We start from the raw sequence: 25,625 nt of genomic DNA on the forward strand, positions 1-25,625 counted from the left end.
TGAATTTAGCTTTTTAAAGGACACCCACTTCTTTCTAACAACTTCTTTTACTCCGTTGTCTAGCTCTGCTATCTTCCTTTCACTTTTTCTCATAAAAGACAGGTGGTGGGCGCTGGCCTCGAATACCACATATGGTGTCCTTAAGTAGCTTCCACACCACCTGGCACAACTTCCTTCTCTTAGCTGACCTTTTTTAGGTTCTTTTTAACAAGTACCTTTATTTTTCTGTAGTGTCCCTTACTGAAGTGGATCACAGTTGCTGTGATTTCAGGAGGATGTTCAGGCTAATGGTTGTTGTTGCAATGTGTCTCTTGTGAACTGAGCTTCACCCAAAGAGTCCCATTTTCTTCCACAGCCCCACCAACCAAGGCCTCCATTATTGACTGCGGCCAGAAATTCTCACTTTGCACAACATCCTGCTTCAACAGTCATGCCACCTGAACTGGTGGAAACTGAAGTTCCTATTACTACTCTCTCTGCTGCCCCCTCATCTTTCAGCACACAACAATGACTATTCACAGTCCCAGCTGGGTAACGATGAAACAGACTCTAAGCTTGTTTTGCTTTTCGATATGTACACTCAGTCCACACACACATTGATCTAAGGCATGCAGGAGATATCTGAAATTATTCCAATGAATAAATTTATTTTGCCCATAATGTTTTGGGCCTCGTGTCACTTTATGCAAAAGCTATGCTTGATGAAGCCCCTAGGTTGGTTTTCTTCAGTCACAACTGTTCTGATGTAAGGCTCTGTGCCATTTGGTGACTTAACTTTAAAACAAAAGCAAGTATTTGGACCTTTTATTGATCTTTCTCATGGCTACTTTTCAAAATTCTAGCTCACTGTTGTCATTCATGTTAGCTTTTTTGGGGTGACGTGCAATCAGAGGCAGTCACCACCACAAAGATGCATTGCACCATGTCCTAAATCAGCTTCGTGGTGCTGCGCAAAGACACTGAGAACTATTATGTTGACTCAGTGTCATGGGTTGAGTGAGGAAAATCAAGTCAAGGTCATGGAGCTGAGTATACTCACAGACATGAAAGAAGAACAGAGATTCACCAACAATCAGTAACTGTTTGGAAGGCTGCTAAATCTGAAGTGTTCAAAGATCCTAAGGCTGCCTATGGAGTTTCTACGGTTTAGCTGCCACAAAGACTAATTGCTGCTAAATGCAGAAATCTTAAATCTTTGGCTAGTAAGATTATGTCCTTGTATCTGAACAGAAGGCATCAGCATCAACAAGAAGGGGAGATTCCTAACATTTATATTAAAAAAGTGGAAATATTTTAAACATTTGATGTTTAAAATTTGCACTTCAAAAATTTGTGTCCCTGCTAGCTTAGCAAGACACAAATACACATCCAGAGTTTTAACTAGCATCTTCCTTTCCCAGAGCTGTTTTTAACCAGTACTTTAAAAATCCAAAGCTCTCCCTTTGCTCAGAATAATAAAAATGCAAAGAAAAGCCGCAATCTTAAAATCCTGTCCATCACTTAAAATGTTCTTTCCAAATATATCAGCTAAAATCATAGAATCATAGAATCAAGAAGGCTGGAAGAGACCTCAAAGATCATCGAGTCCAACCTGTCACCCTAAACCTCATGCCTATCTAAACCATGGCACCAAGTGCCACGTCCAATCCCCTCTTGAACACCTCCAGGGATGGTGACTCCACCACCTCCCTGGGCAGCACATTCCAATGGCCAACCACTCTCTCTGTGAAGAACTTTCTCCTCACCTCCAGCCTAAACCTCCCCTGGTGCAGCTTGAGACTGTGTCCTCTTGTTCTGGTGCTGGTTGCCTGGGAGAAGAGACCAAACCCCTCCTGGCTACAACCTCCCTTCAGGTAGTTGTAGACAGCAATGAGGTCTCCCCTGAGCCTCCTCTTCTCCAGGCTAAACAGTCCCAGCTCCCTCAGCCTCTCCTCATAGGGCTTGTGCTCAAGGCCTCTCACCAGCCTCGTTGCCCTTCTCTGGACATGCTCCAGCAATTCAACATCTTTCCTAAACTGACTACAGGACCAATAACTATTAAATGATAAGCAATCCAATGGAAAACTGATATTTAGTTTCTCCCTGTGTAAAACCAGTATCAAACAGCAGATCTAAACTAGAAATACAACCTTTTGTACATGAGAGCTATCTAAAAGTACATAGACACTGACATAGCAAAATGAAGACAGCAACAAAACTCAGCTTCAATTTATCAGAGTTATCAAATATTTAAATGTGACACCTCAATTCACTTTTTTCAGTATTTTACATTTCTGATTTTTTACACAGCATCCAATAACCAATCATATTCAACACCAGATATGAAAGAGCTGCCACAAATACAGTTTACTACATGGTTCTTTGGGTAAATTATATTTCAAACCACTTTGGAAAAGTAATGTCTGAAAGAATGCAAATCTTGCAATTCTTTTATTTTAAATTATTTCCGTCATCCATTTATCTTTGGACCGTAACTCTAATTTGAATTAAATTACATCGTTTCTAGGCAGTTTTGTAAAACCAGAGAAGTTTTAGGGTCTGGCTTCAGCTTATTTCTATTAATCATGATTATCCTAAATTAATTACATTTTAAAGAACAGTTGAAAACACTAACGTAAGTAATTTCTTAATGACCAAGTGCTCTATGTTAAGCTAATATAGATATGCAGACAGGTATGCTGTAAAAATGAGAAACACCACAGGGTAGATCTGAAACAGCTGTTAACAGCTGGTGATCTGCCAGGGTATAATAGGTGGGAATTTGGTGCCACAGTCTTTCCAGTGATGCAGGTTTGTCCTTGACTGCATGCTATCCTGCAGTGGGGCTGTGCTCTGGCCAGAGCTGTGAGGTCAGACTTCTCAACCCCCTTTTTATTCTGCCCACAGTGAATACTCCAAAATTACCTTTAAATAAGAAAGCTAAGTTTTTATTAGAACAGACACTAGATTAGGTGAGAGAAAAAAAACAAGGAAGTTTAGAACAATCTATAACCATATCTCCACCTTGTCTACTGTGTCCTGGTAAATCAATCGTCTTTGTTTAGGCTTGCTTGCAGTCCAGAACGTCAGCGACTTCCAGAGCTGCAAAAAAGTCTGCAGTCCGCTTTGGGTCTCTAGGGAAACTTCCTCTGTAGCCAGGGTTCTTGCTGTTCTCAGCAGACACCTGGTTTCTGCTACACTTAAGGCTTATTCCTTGGCCACCATAATACCTTCACAACTTGTTTGTCCTTCACATTCAAGGGAATTACTGTCTCTCAGTAATGTCCCATCTCCAAAGGGCCCCCTCTTGACTTCTCTACCGGGTAGCTACAGAAGAATGATCACTATAGAACAGATTCAAGTGCTTTAACCATTGCATTCTCCATATGTGCGTAACACCACCTCTAAAGCTTTTGCTGAGGTCTCTATACATATGGCTTTGCCCTAAAAGTGTGATGTTTATTTTCAAATGCAAAAATTTCTGATTATTAGTGGATGCTGTATACCAACCATTACAATATCTAGACATATATCAAAGAAAATACTGTCACAGATTTTTTTTTACTTCGGGGAAAGTAAATTCTGAGATTACTTATATATCTACATTCCGTGTAATCACTAAAGTATGTAATAATCTGCTTGAAATTAGGAACAGAGATACACATGTAATACATAGGAAGTACTGTATATTGTATTTGATAATTATCCATCTTTTTCTTGTCATATTCTTCTTCCCTTTCAGAGGAAAAAATCCCACACAAAGCTATAAAATAGTTAGCATTAAAGGGTCCAGACATCAATAGCATACTCAAAATTATGGTACCCAAGTCCAGCTGATCAGCATTTCTGAACTGACTACAAGCAGCTACTTCACCAGGCACCTGCATGCTTTAAAACAATCATAGGCAAACACAGTTAGAAGTCAATGACGTGTAGAAAAAACAAAAGGGGCATCAGAAAACATGGGGAGGGGAGGCAGGGAGAAGCACCCAAAAGACACAAAAAGCTGAAGAGACAGTGTAACAGAGTAACAGAGGTGAATGTGAGATTTTCATTGGCAAGTGCTACAAAGGAGATGTCACGAAAATCTGGCATTTTTTTTTCCAAGAAGAGGAAAGTTGGGAAAAACACTAAGATTAACCTTGTATCTTGAGATGAAAGTGGAAGACCTGTATCACTGTTTTATTACTTTAAGCCTTTCTATTTATTCTAGGGCTATATATTTCCATTTATTAAGATAGAGCTGTAACAAGCAGAAATTAACATTTCTCTCTTCTACAGTGTTCACCTAAATACTAAATAAAGAAGCACTGAACAAAGAATCAATCAATTCTTTTCTCTGGCAGAAGAATGAGAAGGAGGGACACTATATTCTTTTCAGCAAAAGAATGACATTCAGTAAAGATGCTACAGTTCAGCTAAGGTATCTAATGGAGATCTATCAAATATCATAATGTTTACTCTCTTTTCTGTTGTCACATAAAAAGAGATAGGCTTCTCCAAAGGCTATGTCACATCCTAGCCAGACCTGATAACCACCACTCGTTCTAGTATCACTAGATGCCTCACTCTTCTAATTATACCAGCAGCTTAGTAAGGTATTCTCAGTATTCTCATATCCTTCAGTGAAGAGATGGAAGAAAATCAGGTCCTTGCATAAAGCAGTTCAGGGTATGAAGTGTTACAGACCTGCAGACCAGCCCTGGAGCCTGCAGCAGTTGCTGCCTCTCTGTGCTGATCTATCAACGCTGTCTCAATTTTGGCCACATTCCTACATGCAGATTTTTGCTCATGTCTTTATACCTTTGGGCTTCCACAGCAGAATCTTTACTATTTTACATAGCTTCCTGATGTGAAAAGTGCATTGATCTGAGCATTCAGTAAAGCCCAGTTCCCTGGGGAACGACTCCTAATAAAGGTGAAAATTTAGCTGTCTTGTCTTTAAACCCAACACAATTGTTTATTACAACATCATGCAAAGATGCTTGAGCTTACTGTATCAGCATCAGTATAGATGATAGCCAAAGATAAAGACACAAAGGAACAGCTAAGACTGAAACCAGACAAATAACTAACTTCACAGTTAATGAAAAACTAACCTTAACTTCTTAAATAGAAAAGAACTAAGACTTTTAAGAATGTTGAATGAAGGCTGGAGAAGAATATGTGCTACCCTTGAGCACTAAAAACTACTTGAGACATTTTCACATTATGTGCTACTGCTTCTGGAATGCTAGCTGCATAGCTAGAGACGTAATTCCTGTGATGGTAGTCACTTTTCATAGTTCCAGAGTAAATAATTTTCCTATCAATTAAACAGCTCCATACTTTCATCACGTTTGGGAATCATATCTTACACTAATCAGGATAACAAAGCAAACTATAATAAACCCAAAGTCCACACATCATCTAACTCATCATCTTTAGAGAGACAATGATTAAAAAATGAATGATTTATCCACACTGAGAGAAGCTGTTTCCATTTGTAAATACTCAAGAAATGCTGATACACTAATAGAGTTCAGTGCACACTAAAGAAGCAAACAGAACAGAATAGTCTGTGAACACATTGCAAACCTAAGCCACCCAAATAAGAAAGTACCTAAGCTGGATTCAGGATAAAAGCATTAAGGAGGTGTCTTTTTTATTCAACGTTTGCTAATTTCTCTTTAAGGCGCTCCAACCATTACAGTTTCATTATACTTAAGATTTTTGCATCTGGTTAGTCTATTATTCAAGCTACTAAAACAAAGTTTTTATCTCATATTATAGCTAGCATTGTAACAGCACAATTTCTATTTGCCAGTGAAAAGCAAAGCAACAAAATACATCTATTTTTTGTGGTTAGCTGTGCAAGGATGCTGATAGCCGGTTCAGAGTTACACTCACACCTCGATCCTGTGTCCCAAAATCCCACCTGCACATTATCCACTGAGACTAATGCACTGAACACATCTGAACTGGCACAATCTGTTTCCAGCAGTCAGGACTTCGGTTGATGCAGGGCATTTTTCCACACACCTTGAAGTTGGTTTTACCAGTGAATTAGGCTTATGTTACATTCTCTCAACGTTCCTAACATTCATGAATTTATCTTTTAAGTAATTCCTTCTAAAAAAGCAACTCAGGAAACCTTTCATTCTCTATTATTAAATTAGGCTGGTGAAAAATTGGTATAATCAGCCTAATGAGGCAAAAATATTTCCAGGGTGAGATATATGGAAGTTCTTGCCAAGTATAATCAACTCACACAGAAATAAACAGCTCTGAGAAAGTACAATAACTCATTCTTTGTGGAAAATTACAGAAGCACGCAGAACAGGTATAAACTCACATAAAACTTCACCTTTCATTAAGCTAGCTGGGCCAAGATTGGAGGCTCAAGACTATTGCTTTAAATACCTGCATCAATAAAAGAAGGAAAATAACAGATGCTGGCACTGGCTCACAGGCCACTACAACCACAGGTGTTTGGCTACTCTAAACAAGCAGACTCATCCATGTCAGTATAGCTGTGCTCCGCTGAGAGTCTGAGAACACTCAAATTTTGTGCTGAGGAGTTTGTGAGATGGAGCATCATCAGCTGGATACAAATCATCTAGTACCGTGAACCAGAGATACAGCTGGTGATTTTCTTCTTGTTAGGAGAGACTGCATATTTGCCCCAATGCCCACTGATGCAGTTGCATGCTGCCAATGCAGCTGTGAAATGAAACTAATTGAACCTAATCTTATCTAAACGAATAGATGTAGTAAAAGAATGCACAGCTTTGGTAGAAAGAAGACAAACTGCAGTAGCTTTGGTCAGCCAGAACATGCTGTACAAAGCAACTAGGGATGTTTGGAATGCACTTAGACAGCCTGTAGTGCCATTGCTTTAATCAACATAACTCCCATTTTTCTTCAGCCTTCCATAGATCACTGGACAGAGAGGGCATGTGCGATGCAAAGCCTGGAGTACTGAGCAATCAGGGCCCTACAGTGAAGTAAGAGACTTCCTTCCTCCGCATTAGTCTACTGCACAAAAGGCTTGGATAGAGTTCAAATTATTAAGAGGGCATACTCCAATTATGAAGCAATTTCTACCTGCAGAGATAAAATGCAAGGAAGATACGTGAAACTAGCAAGCCAAAATTTATTTAGTGAAAGTATTGGGAAAGGAAAATGAATGGAGAATGATTTTCTCAGCTTCCTCAGCAAAAGTTACAGTTCTACAGAGGGTTGTTGAGTATGTTAAAAGACTGCTACCTGTAAATTTTGCAGGATGCAAAAACCAGCGACAAAGGACATAAGGTCAAGAAATTTCTGAAGTGGAGAATGAATGGTGACAGTCTCCTGGAAGCTATGCCAATGTGTGGCTGCACATCTACAAGCTACCATAAATTAAAACAGCTCCTTCAACAGAGTAACAATAAAATGAAATCACTGCATTGGCCTGGTTCTGACTTTCACCACGAGACAGCAACATTTTCTGTACATTATGCAAAGCAGCCACACAGAACTGTTTAAGAAAAAAAAACCCAAAAAACCACAAACATGGTTACTACTACCCAAACATTCTTCTTCCTGCCCTCTTCATCTTCATCATCCACTCAGCCATATGAATTCTAAGTTGCTGCATATTAGAAAAAAAAAAAAATCTTTCTACTCTGTTTTCACAAAGCCCAAAATATTTAAACAGCAGGATAATATATAACAATTAACACTCTGTATTCAAACAGCTTTCCTCTTCCCCTGCTGCCTATTATTTCTTTGAATAGGAGAATTGAGAAGACTGTATTGAAACAAAGTGAGAAAGAACATCCCAAACCTGAACCCTAACAGTAAAATGATGAACCAGGGTCACATTTCCATGGATATTTGGGTTTTGATATGTAGGTAGAACAGTGACACAGAATGATGAAGTACTTAAGCAATCAGACCATGCTGTAAGTTTACCAGCATGCCGTTCTCCTTAATCCAGCATCCTATTGACCTTATCCAGTCTTGTTTAATATCTTTATCAGCGATAAGTTGATATATTAGACATGGGGATTGAGTGCTCCCTCAGTAAGCTTGCGGATGACACCAAACTGGGTGGGAGCATTGATCTGCTCAAAGGTAGGAAGGCTCTACAGAGGGATCTAGACAGGCTAAAGGTCAGTTGCATGAGGCCAAGTACCAGGTCTTGCACTTTGGTCACAACCATCTGCACTGCTCCAGACTTGGGGAGGAGAGGCTAGAAAGATTCCTGGATGAAAAGGACCTGGGGGTGCTGGTTGACAGCCATCTGAATATGAGCCAGCAGCATGCTCAGGTAGCCAAGAAAGCCAACAGCATCCTAGCCTGTACCAGGAATAGTGCAGCCAGCAGGATCAGGGAAATGATCATGCCACTGTACTCTGCACTGGTGAGGCCACATACCGAATGCTGTGGCATTCATACATACTGAAGGCCCCTCTCCACTGGAGCATTGCATTGCTGGAGGCTGAGGGGAGATGTTACTGCTCTTTACAACTACCTGAAAGGAGGTTGTATTGAGGTGGGTGTTGGTCTCTTCCCCCTAGTAACAAGTGATATAACAAGAGGAAACTACCTCAAGTTGCACCAGGGAAGGCTTAAATTGGATATTAGGAAAAACTTATTTATTGAAAGAGTGATCAAGCACTGGAATGAGCTGCCAAGGGAAGTGGTGGAATCACCTTCCCTGGATACATGAAAACGAAACATATACACAAGCCCTCTGAGACATGGTTTAACAGCAGTGGTATTAAGGTGACTGTCCATAGAACTTAGTGACCATCAAGGTATTTTCCAACAAACCAACTATGATTATATGCTGCTCCATGATTACTCAAGTACTAAAGCTTAGGTCTTGATTACGTTTTCTTTATGAAAAAAGGAGGTGGAAGTAGTCAAGCAGCGTCAGATTTCAACAGCGTTCCCTGGCTGCTCATGAAGCAGCAATTCTAACAGCACTGGCTTTTTGCTGGGATTTAAGGTAGTTGTTGGTTCTGTTTATTTCTCTTCCTTCCCCATCAGTAGCCTACTGTCACTATGACAACAGGAAACCAGTGCAACAGCTGCAAGGGAGGAGAGAGGGGGAGTGAGATCCAGCTGAGAGATAAGTGACTCGGGGGGTGGGGTGCAAGGAGAGAAAAATGATATGGGAAGCTAAGGGATGCAGTCAGAAAAGAAAATAGAAGGCCAAAGTGCTTCTTCGTTCTGTGAAGCTAATCTGTTAGAGGAGGAGATGGTGCAACCAAAATGTCTGTCACTGTAATTTAAAATAAAACAAAAAGAGAAATGCTACAGAGAGAAAGGCCCTAATTCTCTCTTCTGCTTCACATACTGTCAGCTGACCAGTGGAAACTAATCAAATTAGTTTGAGACACTGCGATGGTATCACAGAGGAGTGAGAAATGAAGGAAAGATGAAGGAAAAGAACCACCACAAAAAATAAAAGCAATGACCAGAATAGGCACGCCTCATCAAACATGTACTTGGCAAGTTCGTACTCTGAATACACCTGCCCTCTGGGTTCCAACCAAGTTTTCTCTGTACTTTGTTAAAATGTAAAGGCACAACTCAGGATTAGAGGTACACAGTTTTCTGCACTACAGAAACACATACAAGTAAGATCTCATTTCAAAGCTACATTTTTATTATTCAAATATTGAAGGCTTTCTTAGAAGCATGCAGAAAAAGCATGCAGAAAGTTAACTAATACTTGTAGTGTCTACAAGAATACTTATTTCCAGTTACAGAAATACAAATCAAAGGTCTTTAATAAACTATTAACAGGCAGCCATGGCTAAAGGAAACCATTTCCAGTGTATTACATTACTGTAATTATTTTTTACTTAGTGCATTTTCAGCCCTTCCTAACACCACAGCAAATTTGGACTAAAAATATGGGGTAGAATTCTTTGCCATTCCACTTCTAAAGACAATTGCCAGAGTTTTTTTCAGTTGTGGGTATGTTCTTCTTTAAAAAATAAATTGGTTGTCTACCAATGCCTTAATGATAGAAATTATCACTTGAAAACTACTGAAACTTCAGTGACATTAAACAACTCCTAATCCATACCATGATATATAAGTTCTTTAATAGTGCCATATGCTTGTGGATATACTGGCATTTAGAAGATGTAAATAGTTACAGATAGTGGTAGTTGGAAATGACTGGTTTCTACATTGTACATAAACCTGAACTTGTGATTCATATTTACAGTTTAAATTGATGGCCCAATCTTGTGTTCAAAACCCTCAGTGGGTAGCAGTGAAATTCTAGGTGAATTTCTTATCTTCTGGAGGTTTGGACTTGTTTGTTGTCAAGTCAAGGAGAGGTGAGTACTCAGTTCTAGCTGGCTGCTTGACAGATGATTAAAATTGCTTATAATACTGCTGCAGGACACAGTCTGGAGAAGTTTTCCACAAGTGACTGCCCAAGTTAACACCTCCCTCAAATGTTTATAATCTGTATTTTATGCAGAGGACTAAAGAAAGATTTCAAAAAAGAAATAATCACAGTTATCATCTAGCTTTTGCAGCACAGTACATCAGCAAGTAACTCTTTAAGCATACACTTATTTAATTGGAAGTCAATATAATAACAGTTGAACACATGACTAGAATTCTGGATGACTCTTAAATCAGGTGTCATAGGTCTTAAAAATTTTCCAAGACAGTATTAAACCAGAACAATTGATTTTAAGTCTTTTGTTACCATGAAGTTTCATTCTTGTGATGTCAGCTTGTAAGTGGCACCACTGGACCTAGATTTTGCATTATATTTTTAAATTATTAGATACTTCATCTGAACTGAAATCTTAGTAATTTTCAGAACAAAATCTGTGAAGATTTTATCTACTAAGGAATGTCACTGCATCTATCAACACATACAGGGTCAGCAGAAAGGATACTCAAGGAGAACACTTCTGAAGTACAGAATTCTCTAGCTAAAGCTGTGCAAAATCACTACTTGCTTGTGGCATCTTTTGCTGTAACTGGTTCCAACATGTCAAGTACACTCAAGCTGAAGAAGAAACTGGCTATAGAAGAGAAAGTTGCTGAACATCTCCCAAGTTATTGATTAATCTATAAACACTAGCAACATGATAGAAAGACTTAGATTATCAGCCTCAACAGAGGTGTCATTGTTACTATAGCTTACTTTCTGAAGATGAATACCTGTAAGAATGCCTGAAGCTGCTGGGAACTCAAGAAAATCTGACATTCACAAACTGGGAGTCACAATTTCTGCAAAAATAGAGCTAAATTACCTACAATTATCACGAACAAAGACATTGTTTTAATAATAAACAAACAGTGACATCCAAACCAGCAGAGAATTAAAACCAGAGCATCCAAAACCAGCAAGGGAAGTTCATTAAGACAATTTAAAAACAACTTAGCCTGAGCATTAGAAATACAAAAGAGCCTGAACCGTCAGCTACTTCTTCCTTGCTAAACTATTGAAAACCACTTTTTAAAGTAGTAACTGTTTTACAAAAAAGTTTTCAACCTGCAAGTCCTTACCCTCCTTTTTAGAGGAAAGGCCCATGATAACTGTGAGGAAAGGAGGAGACAAAACTCTTATAGCAATGGTTTTAGAACTAGCTAAATGCAAGACAGGATTTTTTTTTTCAGCAAGTTACAAGAAAAATCTGGACATAAGCATAGCAATTGTATTCACTACTTATTGCTGTCATTTGAAACAGGATTTGTGGATCTATGTTGCAGAACACTGACTATAATACTAAATTAAGAATTGTACTTAAGCATCTCATTAACTGAGGGTGATTATTTAGCATCTTTCATTATTCATGCATATTTAATGAAGTTCTAAATCAGGTATGATTTTTATCTGTAAGCCTTCTTCCACAGGTTTATTGTTTGATTTTTTTTTTAATGGAATAAAACTGTATAGAAGAAAATTTTATTACTCCTTGTTTGCAAATGCAGAAAGCTCACCCATAAATCATCACAATTTCCTCAATGTGTCTTGTTAAAAGCTATAAATATTCAGAACAGGAAGTTGCCACAAGACTCCAGAGGGTCAGTCTAGGAGCAATTGACAGAACACGGAATCACAGAATCATTTCAGTTGGAAAAGACCTTTAATATCATTGAGTCCAACCATTATCTAACTCTACCATGTCTGGTACTAACCCATGTCCCTCAGTAGCACATATCTGTGTGTTTTAAACACCTCCAGGGACAGAAATTCAACCACCTCCCTGGGGAGCCTATGAAGTGTTTGAGAAGCCTTTCATGAAGTTTCTTCTAATACCTACTCTAAACCTCCCCCTATCACTTCTTACTAGGGAGAAGAGACTGACCCCCACCTCACTAGAAGGTGACACACAAGTCAACATGATTCACAGGGCTTTTTCTTCACAGCTCTTTCTCTTAGATACCAGACAGTCTTCAAGTTAAGTAGAGCTTTTCATGTTGAATTCTTTCCTGAACTGAAACCAGCAACTGTAATTGTCATTGCATCAGTTAAATAGTTAAATCAGTTATCAGCACTCAGTACTGTTATACATTTTGATTTAGTTGGAAGTACTACACAGATAATATATATATTGTAACATCTGAGATAACTGTATGTATAAATGAACTGATGTGGAGTTCCAAGCCCTTCTGATTAACTTGAAAATGTTTAAACTTTGACCTAGTATTAACTTCTTAATGATAAGGAATTATGGGAAATCTGTTGTGATAGGAATGTTGAAACTGGGATGCTGGGTGGTGCTGAAATCACATAGTAGGAATCCTAGAATGGCAAATGCACAACATGAGTTATTAATACACAGGGAAAATAAAAGTACTTACAGCTTTGAATACCCTATTCTCACAACACATACAGTTTGAGAACTTGCAGCATTGAGATTCTAAGATATGGTTTGAGAGAACTTAAAAAACCCAAGCTGTCAAGAACAAAAACAAAAGGTCCGGTTCTGCAGGGAGTGGAAGGAAGATTGCAGCTACTTGGCTTTTTCTGTAGTGATGAACATTAAAATTACTGATGAATTAAAAAAGAACAAAAAAACCAAACACAATTGAGGAGAGGTTATACATAAGCCTAAATTAAAAGAAACAAAAATCCAACAACCAAAACAAAACCAAAACAACCCTCAACCAACCAAAAAAATCAGACCCTAAACCATGGAGACTTAAAACAGTCAAATGCAGCTCTTTATCAGAAAAGATTTTTCAAGAGACTGACTTTTGGCAACAGTCAATGTAGCAAGTAACAGGAGTTCTTGGTAGAATGCTGTGGCAAAAAAACGTTGACATACAAACTCCCGAAGTAGTGAGTACAAATACAAAGATTATTTTATTTCAACACATGGCCTTGTTGAAACCACAAATGCTGCATGAAGTACTAAAAAGGAGATACATGAAAGAGTTACAAACTTGAGGACTGAAGTGAATATCTTAGAGCAAGACACAAGTGAATCTGTTCAATCAAAAAGACTGATGGTGACTTGATTACTGTGCTTCTTTGTGGGAAGAAAATACTGCTTCATAAAGACTTTTTACTCAAACGGAAGAAGGCAGAAAAAAGCAATTATAAAACTGCTTGGGTTTTTTTTTTTTTTAATAGAGGCCAATTAACTATCAGAGCAAATCACAGGGAAGTTGTGGAGCTTCCATGAGTTCTTTGAAACGTGCAGGAGTTTCACTTTACTTTTTTGTATTTTTTGAACACAAACTGCTGAGATCAATATGGGGTAAGACCTCTTAACAGGTACAGAAGATTAAATTACAGTCTAATGACCCCTCTGGTTTGAAGGCTACAAAAAGATTCATAATGCTTCAGTTTCACAACTGATGCTACCTGCGACCCTACCATTGCAAAAGGTTTGCTGCCAGCCTTAGATGCTTAAAACGCATCGTTCCCTTGGTGTGCTCAGTATCACTTCTGTAATACATCACATTTCCAACCACCTGCCAAGAACATAAGCAGCCAACACATGATTTATACCAGCAGCTCCTTAACAACAAACACAGGTTTAAGTGTTATTAATTCCTCTGAAAATGGTCACCTTAAACTGTTAAGTAAATCAAGACACTACAGGAAGAGACTACTTGATTATGCCTTTACCAAATGTATCTTCTGCTGTAAGTCCAAATATTTAAGTATCTTGATTTACTTGTATGTACATGAGAGATCTCTAAATTCATTCTCTCAGGCTGAACCTCTTGCTGCAGCACTACTGATACTTTCAAGAATTGCCCTTTCGGACAGAAGCCAATAAAAGCAGCAGAAGTCCCAAGGCCAGCTACATTAATAACTACACTTATCATGGACAATTCCAATGTCTCAGGCCAACAAGCAAATTTAACTATGTGAGGGAAGTGTCCCACAAAAGTACCACCTTCCACATTATTTCAGACTTACCAGCAGCTAAAAGGTAGGAGAAAGAAAAAAAAAAAAAAGTCACTTGCTTCTATTTCTTTATCTTGGTGACTTTTCAGCATGGCAACAGAGCATCCAGACCAGACTCTTCTAGCTAAAACTGTCTCATATCACACCCATGAGGAGGTAGGATAAAGCACAGTTACGTCTTACTTGTTTTGTCTATATAAAGGTTTTCACCAAAACTGGGTAGGATGTCATCAAGTGAGTAATCATAGGATATTAGCAGATGAATATTGGATTGTGGCTCATGAAAAAAAAAAAAAATCCTAAGAATAGATCCATTCTTCCAAGTGCCTTCAACTACTCCATATTCCTGAACTGCTCCACACAGAGTCATTTTATTTTCCACAGTCACTGGGTCAGGAACATGCTTTGCCATGAGTCTAAGAAACAGCAAATATCACTTTGCAGCTCTACTTAAAAATATGGATTTAATATTAAAACACTTCTGAGAGTGTACTGGATTAGAACTTCTGTTTCATGCATGAAACTGAAAATACTTCTTGTGTTATATTCTGTTATGGTAGCTTAGAGTATCTCAGGGGAAACATTTCTGAAGAAATAAAAATTAAACAGTTTATCTTTTGGAAGGAATAAGATTACATGTTTAACTGTCATATTTTAAGGCAAGATACAGTATCACCTGTCTTAAAATAAGAAACAGGAATGCCACAATTTAACTTTATCATATGCTAAAAGAATGTAGTACATATTGATGCATTTCTAAAAGTCAATATAAACCCATGTGAAAACTAGAGGAAATTCTCTTCATTATTTCCTTTTTGCCTAATTCCAGTTACTCAACTTAGTCAGAAGCTTGACATGGATCATGCCACCAGAGTGACTCGATTCCTCTTAGACAGTAAAGGGAGACTTTCAAAATGAATCACCTAATTCAAATGTATTATTTGAATAATGTTGGATAAATTTAATTTTCTTGAAAGACAAGGCAGTCTTAGATTTTTCTTATTTCTACAGCTTCCTCACCTGCTCTCATGAAGAAAACAATCCTGAAAGAGGAGCTTTACTCCCTCCACTTCTGGGAAATGCACGAAAGAATTACACAAGGAAGCTGAGATGCTTCACAAAACTTTAAATCCCCACACCATTAGTCATTTTTGTATGCAAGTGGACTGCATAATGTTAAGGGCATAACTGGACAGAATTACTTCACAGAGAGGAAACGATTTCACTATTTCAAAGTACTTGAAAAATTATTTGAAGTGCTAAAACCAACATGCAGACAGATGGAGAAAAACACTGAAATATTCACACAGACCTGCCTTTCCCCCCTCCCCAGTCTCCACTGTATTTGTTTCATTCTGACAGCACCAGCCACAATGTAACTACTAGTTTAAAGAACTGTGATAGAAAAAAACATCCAAAACACAATTTATAGCTAACAAGATTCAATGTATAATTATAATTAACTTCAACTTCTAAATAACTTCAGAAACAGCTGATGTCTAAATTCATATTCTAGTAACTTAATATGGTCCCAAAGATGAATCTAATGCAATGAAATATCAGCCATAGCATATCTGTTTCTCTTGATAATCTTTTCATAGTAAATCAGATAAACAAAATTATAAATCCATGTCTTACTGAAATGACAAAGTAAACAAGACTGATATATCAACTAGGTTATAACCGAAACATTCTAATCCCTAAATATGATCACATTTTGTTCTTTATCAAACTCATGTTATTAAAATAAATTTGTTTGCTGGAATTTCCACAAACTGTATTTCCTTTACTACCAAATCCAAACGCTAGGAAAGGCTAGCACATCAGCCTTCTGCTACTCAGCACATATACAGCATGCTTTGTTTTTCAGGAAATGCAGTAGAAGAGAGCCATTAAGGGAAATGCACAAACTGTGCATTAGAGTGCCTTCTTATCAAGACCTACTGCTACATCATTCTGATAAAGTTGCTTCTTCCCCAGTCCAAAAAAAAAAAAAAAAATACAAACCCACCAACAAAAACACCGAACATTTTTAAACTATTTCACACCAAGAAATAACATTCTTCTTGTGCCACCAGTCATGCTTCAGTCTCTTGAGTTACTCTGATACTCAGATTCTCAATGGAGCTCAGAGGCAGAGCCAGTTTCCAAGGACTGGAAAAAGGACTGCTACTTCCCTGCTCCCTGACCTTCCATCAAGTAAACATTATCTTTAACTGGAAGAAGTAAATTTGAACAGTCTCTGCCCAATTCCTCAGAACAGCGGAAGTGAGAGTTATTAAAACAGATTTATCTATCATTTACTATTAAAACCAATACAATTGTAAGCAGATATAGATGGCACTTGAGTGAGAGAAGCTGGAGACTATCTTCAGTTACACTTCATGTAACTTCAGTAAGACAGTGGCACTGTGTGGCTCCAATCAAATGTTGGAACTGGTCTTCAAATTCTAACAAGAGAAATGAAATCCTGGTGTTAGATGAACATCCTCATTCTGCTCATGTTGCAAAACAGTGACACCCACTGGCAGCAACAGTTTAAATACTTAATTGGTGCAATGTGGATCTACTTGGTAAGAGTTGCCAGGATGTTTCTCTTCAGAAATATTGCTCATAGTAACATGCATACAGACTTACCTGTTGAGTCACCACTACTGCTTGAATGTTCAGAAACTGAAATACTAGTAGTGTCTGGAGTAACTGCAATATAATCCTCCGGTGGAAGACTCACTGTGTAAATTCTTCTTGGAGACAGAATTGTATTTCCACTACCTAAAGAACAATAAAAACAAACAAAGTGTCTGGCTACTGATCTTGGTATAGATTCTCAAGTATTTTCCCAACTATGGCAATGATGGAAAGTGGTCTTGAAAACCCTTATAGAGAAAAACAAAGCGAGAAAACCTCCAGTGTGGAACACTGAAATTATCCTGTAACCAACAAAACTGCAAATTCTGCTGCAGATACAAATAAACAAATACTCCACAGGTTAGTTCTTCCCACCAGAAATTCCCCTTGTGTCAGACAACTCTTATGCCCTCACTTGAGAAGAACCTTCCACTTGAAGTAGTATTTTAAGAGGCACTCTACACATTTACCCATTCAGCATGCACAGATGCTATTTCTTTAAGAACTGTTTCATACAAGATGGATGGGGAGCTGATTATGAAATGACAGAAGCAATGTAAATAGAATCAAAGAACTGTGGTTTGTCCATTTGCAGACCTTTTAAACATATTCTACACTGTTCTGAGGGGGGCAAAGATGGAGTTTGAAAGCCACAGTTGACTAAGCTCAGCAGTGCCTGCCCAAGAGAGCTCAATTGCTCATCCTTTCTCTGCTGCCTTTCTGTCTTTGGTTTGGTTTTCTTGAGGTGGGAGAGTGCCAGGGGCCAGCTTTCCAACTATTGTTGATGATGGCAGTAGACTGACTTCGTAGGATTTCTTTACCCAATAAGATATTTCAAAACACTTGCAAGAGTGGCTGTATAAACTTTTTGTTCACCAGACAAGAAGTAATGCTGTAGGTACGACAGATACACATCTCTGCTCCAGTTACATGTCTCCATGTTGCATTTGAGATAGTTCTATGGCACTAGCCTTCCCTTTTTCCCCTCTCTAAACCAGACAGAACTGTTAAAATAATACAGAGTAAGTATCTCTGGCAGGTAGACACAATTAACCTCCTTACACCAGCAACTTGCAAGATCCCAGATAAAAATCTATTATCAAGCCGTGGCTATGGTTGGACCAATACCTAAACATGTAATGTGTTCTTCTGATTTATTTCTGTATTTCTGATACGCAATTTCAGCATACACATCATGTGGAAATATGCACTCTGACATTTCTCAGACAGCATGACTGATACTGAAGAGAAAGTACATTTCAGAACATTCAAGGCATTTTTGAAAAACTACATCACAGGTGTTTTGAGAACACCTTAAAAAGTTACTTTTTTTTTTTTTTTCCCAACAAGACAGAAAATTTCAAACAGATATTGAGGATGCTTTCTTGAAAGGATAATAAAGAAAAAGGAATATACAATACAGAAATAAAAACCAATTTTGTGATTTGGAAAATGATCCACTCATTTGGAATAAACCTTCAACATATCCTCCTTCCTATCAAGATGATGCCAAACCACTAAAATGGCAGTACTTGCATTGATTCCCCAGCCCCCCACCCACATATAGGTTGATTTGTGATCAAGTGTTAATTGGTGGAAGGACATGTATGTTTCTTGAGTTATTGCCTTATGAATAATCCCCCTTTATATTTAGGTTTTCATGGTCATCTTTGTTTTAGAAAATATTCAACTCAATTTACAGCAGTTTTAATTCGAATGCTGCAATCATAAAAGCAGTAGATTTACTCGGATATTAACTTCCCAGGACAAAACAGTTACATGAACTTGGGGGACTATCTGTATCACCTCATCTTACAAAGAACAATAATGACTTTTGGCATGTAAATGAGTGATGATTCATACAATTTTTTTTAAGTTGATCTTCTAATCTCAAGACATTAAAACCTGGATTTTCCCAGCCTGGGGGCCATGGTTTTCATGGGTTAAGAAGAGATGAGTTGGTTATACAGTAGTAAACATTGTCACAAAGCAAATGGCTAAGTTTATAAAAATGTGACAAAATTTGGCTAACAAAAGTAATCAGACACTGGAGATATCCAAGAATGCTTTCTTTCTACTAGTCAGAAGTCATGAATGCCATTTCTGAAATTTTATGGAAAAAACCCCAACACAACCTATGACATCCAAAGGATATTTACAAAACCCACAAAGAACGTAAGTCTTAAAGGCAAGCTAAGGATACAGAATAAATATTTGGAATTGAGTTGTCTCCTATTCATGTTCTTCTCCACAACACTCTCCACACAAAGAGCTCCTTCTGCTGTACACAACCCTTGTGCAGAGAGTAGGGAAATGCATCTGAACTACTCTGTTACCAAGGTTACATCCAGGAGTGTGTCAGTAGCTTGACTAGCTGTGTTACCTCTTGCTATCCTACTAAAACAAGTATCAGGCCTTTTAAGAAAGAGCTTATGGTAAAGCTTTCAGCCATGTAAAATTGCCTACTGCCCAGTCTGCTTTTATTTCAGACAGACACAGTATATTTTCTTTTAAGGCTATTTTTCAGTATCCTTAAATCATCCCCTACCTGCAGCTCAGAATGGTGGTGCACAGCTCTAGCATGATTTTCAGATGGCCTGAACACAAAGCATGTCTCCTCCAAAAAACGTTCATGAGTTGTAGTAGAGGTGACATCAGTGACTAACTGCAGAACATACACAACTCAAGGGTCCTCCTGCACTGAGGAACTGAAAAATAGGTACTCTTCCAGCTGAGCAGTGTGAAAACACCAAGCTGTCCTTCATCACTATGTATATTGTAAAACAAATTTGGTGATCCTAAACATACCCCCCACACTTCAATGTAGACACATTTTTGTTCAGATGATATCCTAGTTTCTGTGCTATCCTGTGATATCCTAGTTCATTCAGTCTCTCACAGTTAACTTATGAGAGAGAGAGTAAATTCAGGGACATGGTGTTACTGTGTACAATCATCCTCTGTTCACAAGGGTTGACTTTCACAAGAGTGTTTCCTGTCTCCAGTCAGCACATACAAATGCTTTCCACAAAAGCAGAACCTTTTAGCTTAAGAAGTCTTCTGTGCAAACAGAAAGTACAACCTTTTCCCTTGGAGTGCTGTGTAATTCCTGAGACTTGACTTCAGTCTTCAGCAGGATTTTCTCCCTCAATACTAAACAAGTCACACTGGGCAGAGAAAAAATGCTGATCATAAGCAAGCTAGCAAAGAACAGACACTCACTGCTGGTCATTTGTTTTACTCAAATGACAACCATCACAGATCAGTGGAAATGCACTACCTTGCTGGATGATTAAAGTAGTTGATGAATTATTCCTGTAGATAGGAACTTGCCTTTCAAAATAATGGAACTCTCTTTATAAAGAGCTAATAAATACAGCATACTATTGCAACGTAATTCCTTTAAGCTTGTTTTAAATACCTCTAGAGCCCAATGTTACTAATTTAACCAACAGAAAATTTTCTCTCCTGCAAATATTAGTGTCCAATCCAAGCCCCTCATTATCTGGAATAAACAAGGAGAGTCGCTGAAGCCTGTTTTTGGCTAACAAAAAGATGCATGAAAAAGAATTCCAAAGATTCACCTCTTTTTAAATAAATAAAGTTTACAGAATGTCTGTTACACGTTTAATTATATTACTGTAATTTATTTTATTTGCACCAATACCTGTAATAAAATACTGAAAAAGTATTTTCATCCACAAAGTTCACCTTTACTTTAAAATTTTGAAGATGTCTGCTGTTCTGTTTTGAATGACACATTTCCCCATTTGGCAAGTAAAACTTCATAGTGTATAGTTCTATTCCAAATTGGACAATTTAATTAATTTGTTGTTTGAATATGCATTTAAAAAAAGTCAGATAATTAAACAAATACATGTTGTCCTCTGGCTCAGAAAATCCTCAAGCAGCAAATGGTTGGAGAACATTGTGAGGAAGCAGTACAATACCACTTATTTTATTCCAATATTCTTTTTGATGATACTATTGGTCACCACATACTAGTGCAGACAGCAATATTCAATTCTCTGGATTGATTTTTATTCAGGTATCTTTAAACAGAGTAAGTCCAGTATCCTTTGATGTTCAGGAAATAGCACATTTTCATTGTATGGACAAGCACAAGTACCAGTAACATCTCTTTCATCCCACCTTTTCTTCATGTGAAGAAATAAGATTTGCGTATGACAATCTGCATCGGCTTCTCATGACCACCATGCTTCTTAGAAACTCAGGTGTGTGTAAGGTTTCACCAGCTAGATCTCTAAGGAGCTAATATTTGCCTATGGCTTAGAATTCAGACACAATTCCTACAGCAGCTCTTCTCCCAGATCTCTCTTCTCTGTGGAGAGCATGAAATTTTAAGTAGTACTTCCTCATTATTGTCTTTTAGGCTGATGGAAATCAAAACCTTCAGAAGGGAATTGAGGCCAATAAAGACATAACCTTTCACAAGGCTCAAAATTGAGATGGGAAAGTCATACAAAACAAAAAGCTCAAATTTATTTCCCTCACCACCTCCCATGTGCACACCAGCTCCTACATTATCTAGAAAGGCTGCATTACAGCCCATTTTATTTGAGCCTGGATTTGCAGTTAGAACTCAGGCTCAGTTTCATTATAAGTGCCATTCTTTGTAACAGGAAGAAGCAAAACAAATTAAACATAAAATAAAAATCCTTCTTCCTCTTGTTGTCACTCATTGTCTGAGGGAATAACTTTCACCTCAAACTCTTGAACACTTACATTCCATTGGAAAAAGTAATGAAAATACAATGTACTACACAAAGCAAGAGTGAAATATGAAGAGCACTTTGATCAAGGAAAGCAAGAAACAGAACTCCTTCCAGATCACACTCTGACTACAGGCAGATGGCAGGTTTACAATTACAAGACAGCTCATTAAAGAAGTGGTACTAGCTATTTTTTTCCTGAAAGCTGAAGCTACCAGGTAATGATGAAAAACTAACTGCAAATTACGTAACTTAAAAGCTTCACTGTCTGGGATATGATTATAAGCAGTATTTTGGTTAGATGTTTCAGAGTTCTAGCTGCAGAAAGAGGATAAAGCTCCATTATTTCTCCTAGTGCTGCAGATCTTATTTGTTCAAACACACTTTTCAAAAAATCAAATATGTCCCTTTCAATAAACAGACTTTTTTTTTTCTTTTAAATAAAAACAACATTGAATCTAAAAGACCATGTCTAAATTTCAATTAGTTAATTACCTTCACTGCTGAAGTGGTTTTATCATTATTGTGACTTACAAGAAACTAGACCAGGAAATAAACAGACATGCTCATCAGAATAAAAGTCAGCAAGCTCAAAGTTTTAAATTCCTCCCCTCAACCATCACTTTCAAAATTCCTAATTGGAAGCCATCAGTAAAAGTCCATTCCCCTTTTTGTACAAAAATAATGCAAATCACAGAGGTACAAAAGATGGAAAAATCTTTTGCCCTGAACATATTTCAGTACCAAGTTGACATAGTAAGCATTTCCACTTCTCAAATAATGCTTAGAGGACAGTTGGTACAAAAGACACGAGAGAGTGAAGCATGTGGCAGAACAGAAAAGATGAAATTTGACTCTGCATAACTACAATTCTGACAGCGGCAGCTTCAGTAATAACCTCCACAGTCTAAATGGGAGCTGGAGAGGCACCTCATACAACCTGTTCTGTCTTCAATACATTAAGAATTTCAAATGGAGACAAGCTGGACAGCAAGGATGCCAACTACACATACAATTACTACGCTACAGCTGAATTCAGCTCAGGATGGTGTCAGCCATTTTATCAAGTCCTGCAGATGGCTACAGTTGGGTTTAGAGCTTGTTTACAGCTGAACTTGGCATTCTCTATGCCAATTAGACAATTGCTACATAATATCAGAAGAGCTACTTGTTAGATTGTGTTTAGTTGTCACTATGGCAGCTAAGACAGGAAGAAGAAATACCTAATGATACTGGGGAAGGGAAGAACCTGCCACCCAGCAGCAAATAAACCAAACCAAACCAGTGTTACTGGGGAACCAGAGCCTGCCCTCCAAGGCTGTTTCTGTCACAACACAAGTTACAGGCACTATATTTTCAGCCCACTCACACTGAAGAGTTATTTGGGGGTGAAGGGTTGTTTGTTTGTTTGGGGGTTTTGTTTGTTTTTCTCTCCCTTCTCCCCCCAAACTCTAGCTCTCTATTCCCCCCTCAAGCATACAGCTACTAGCTTGTAGATCTGGTGGGGCACCATTTCTACCAGATCCACTAGAGGTTGGTGCTTGCAGTCAAATTCTCTACAAATATCTGTCCCGTGTTTACAGTATAATTCCACTGTAATATAGCTTCTAAAGAAAGCATTTTTAAATCCTTGTGAGGGGAAGATAAGAATGTCTGACAACACTTTGCAGCATACTAATGATAACCTCCACTGCTCTTTAGTTTATTCACAACAGACAGCTTTTCAGAGTAATTAACTAAAATGAAGCTGAATTGTTTAACAATTCTCTAAAGCTGTTTACTACATTGGATATTGCGAGAGTTTAATTTCTCAAGCATATGCACTTGATCAACTCAATCAAGTAAAAGCCAGGGCTGCCATGCATATTTTTTTAGACAAGTTTTGTCCTCTAGACACTTCAGTCAAAAACTTAAATTTTCCCTGTGTGCAAAACCATTTTTCTTATATTCACTTTCTCACCAAGTACTTCAGATATGTCCCCCTGTTCTACCAATTTAGGACAATTGGAAGCCAAAGGCTAGGTTTTGAGTAGAAATTTTGGGCACAGGCATGTGGTTGGGTTTTTTTAGGTTGCTTTAACGATAAATAAATTAAAATTCTATTTTCAAGAAATAAGATACAAGACACTATCCTCCTTCCTTGGGGTTCAGAAAAGGCATGGCACCTCAGCATATTTTCTCTATCCCAAACAGAACTACTATCCCAAGAAAACGCATTCAGAAGATGACTTCATAGTCACAGAGCCCAGCACATCTCTCAAAACTTGCCTTCAGTCTCTTATTCTGGATCTTATGGAAAGTATGTGGGGAGCTTTATAGGACAACCATTTCTGATACTAAGTTATCTATTTTCCACAATTAAATAAGAACATGGGTCATTAACATGGGTCCTTACCTTCTGAATCCTTAAGCATCTCAACTTCGACTTGCTCTCAAAAGAGGCATATAAATGCAGATATTTGCAGGACATAAAAGTATGCACTTTAAATTTTATGGGAGTGAGTCCCTCCTGTGCTTCCAAATGTAGGCATTTAAGGCAATACTGCAAACTATTCCAATAAACAAGAATCTTGGTGAGGGTTTAACACTCACAGGCATATTGGTCATAGAATTTTCACAATTTGAAAATAACTGTCAAAGGCAAGTAGAATGATTTATAGTAAAAGCTGTAAATGTTAGAAAATACCTAAGACTTTAAGTCAGCTTCTTTTAAAATAAATCCTTTCTTATTGACATGATTTTTTTCAGGTGGTTTTGCCAGTCTGAAATAATCACTTTCAAACTATGAAGGAGTTTGTATCTACAAAAAACCCAACAACCCAACCCTCTCATTTTCCATTATCCATCTTATAGACTGCTGCTACTTAAAGATAAGCTGTTTTGTAGTCATGCCCATAACCTCTGATTTACAAGAGGGAAGGTACTTTAAATAGTATATGATAAAAATAAAATCATTCAATGGATGCCTTTGTTTTTGACTTTTGCAAGGCCACACAATTTATAGCTCCAAATCTTACAGCCTATCACTAACCGTGTGCTTTCAGTGTCCAATGCCACAAAATTACAACCTGCAAATTATCACTCAAGAGCTCCTTAAATTTAAATGGAATCACAACCAGAGAAGAATGCTTATGTTACCTGATGGTTTCACAGATGGGTAACTGATTTCTCTTTTTCCTATGAGTTTATCATTACCATTCTCTTTTAATAATAACAACAACAATCATCCTTAAAGTACTTATTTGTAGGACATTAATGAAAGCAGAAGCCTTTCTGGAGTACCATAGCATTTGCGTGCCTCCAACAGAAAATGAGTTCAGTTAGTGTGCTGTTAATTTCAAGAACAGCCTTGTTGCAAAAATTCTAAAGAACTTCTCTTTTTGCTCCATGCTCTCTTTCCCATGAGCTCTACAGGTAAGAACCTGTATTAGGATTCTCTATCAAAAGCTTTTGGTTCATTGAACTGAAGAACATTGTATTAGGAACCAGGTGTAAACAATCAGCAGTTACATATCACCCTGTCAACTAAATTCTCCTCCTCACTTCCCACTTCATTTGGCCAGGTCCTAATTTATAGGGAATGGTATAGATTGAAATGAAAGTATAGCTATAAATGGTATAGCTATAAATGAAAGTATTTATAGCTTAAGACATAACTCCATAGTCAGGCCGATTTAGCATGCTTTCATTGGAAATCCAAAAAAATAGCTTATTTCCTATTTCAAAAGGACAGTTAGCTCTCAATGCTATCTTTTTATAGAATAACCTTAATGCTTTAAAATCAGCCTTTTGAAAATGTGCCTCTCAGTACTGAATAGACAAAAACCAGTGTTAGAAGCACTGACCTAGAACAACAAAATGGGTATCAAACAAACGAAACCACAAGTTGAAATTTCCAGGCAATC

The 25,625-nt window shown here is 37.8% G+C and overlaps 1 protein-coding gene across 1 annotated transcript in view; it reads right to left on the reverse strand.

Moving 5' to 3' along the window:
• The window catches only part of ERICH1 (glutamate rich 1), a 50,905-nt gene that overhangs the window by 14,772 nt on the left and 10,508 nt on the right, over positions 1-25,625 (reverse strand). The window contains exon 3 of the mRNA XM_054383815.1: positions 16,997-17,131. Within this exon, the coding sequence (XP_054239790.1) occupies positions 16,997-17,131 (135 nt within the window). The remainder of the gene's footprint in view (positions 1-16,996; positions 17,132-25,625) is intronic.

Source organism: Indicator indicator, chromosome 9 (genome assembly GCF_027791375.1).
Source record: "Indicator indicator isolate 239-I01 chromosome 9, UM_Iind_1.1, whole genome shotgun sequence".
Classification (NCBI taxonomy): domain Eukaryota; kingdom Metazoa; phylum Chordata; class Aves; order Piciformes; family Indicatoridae; genus Indicator; species Indicator indicator.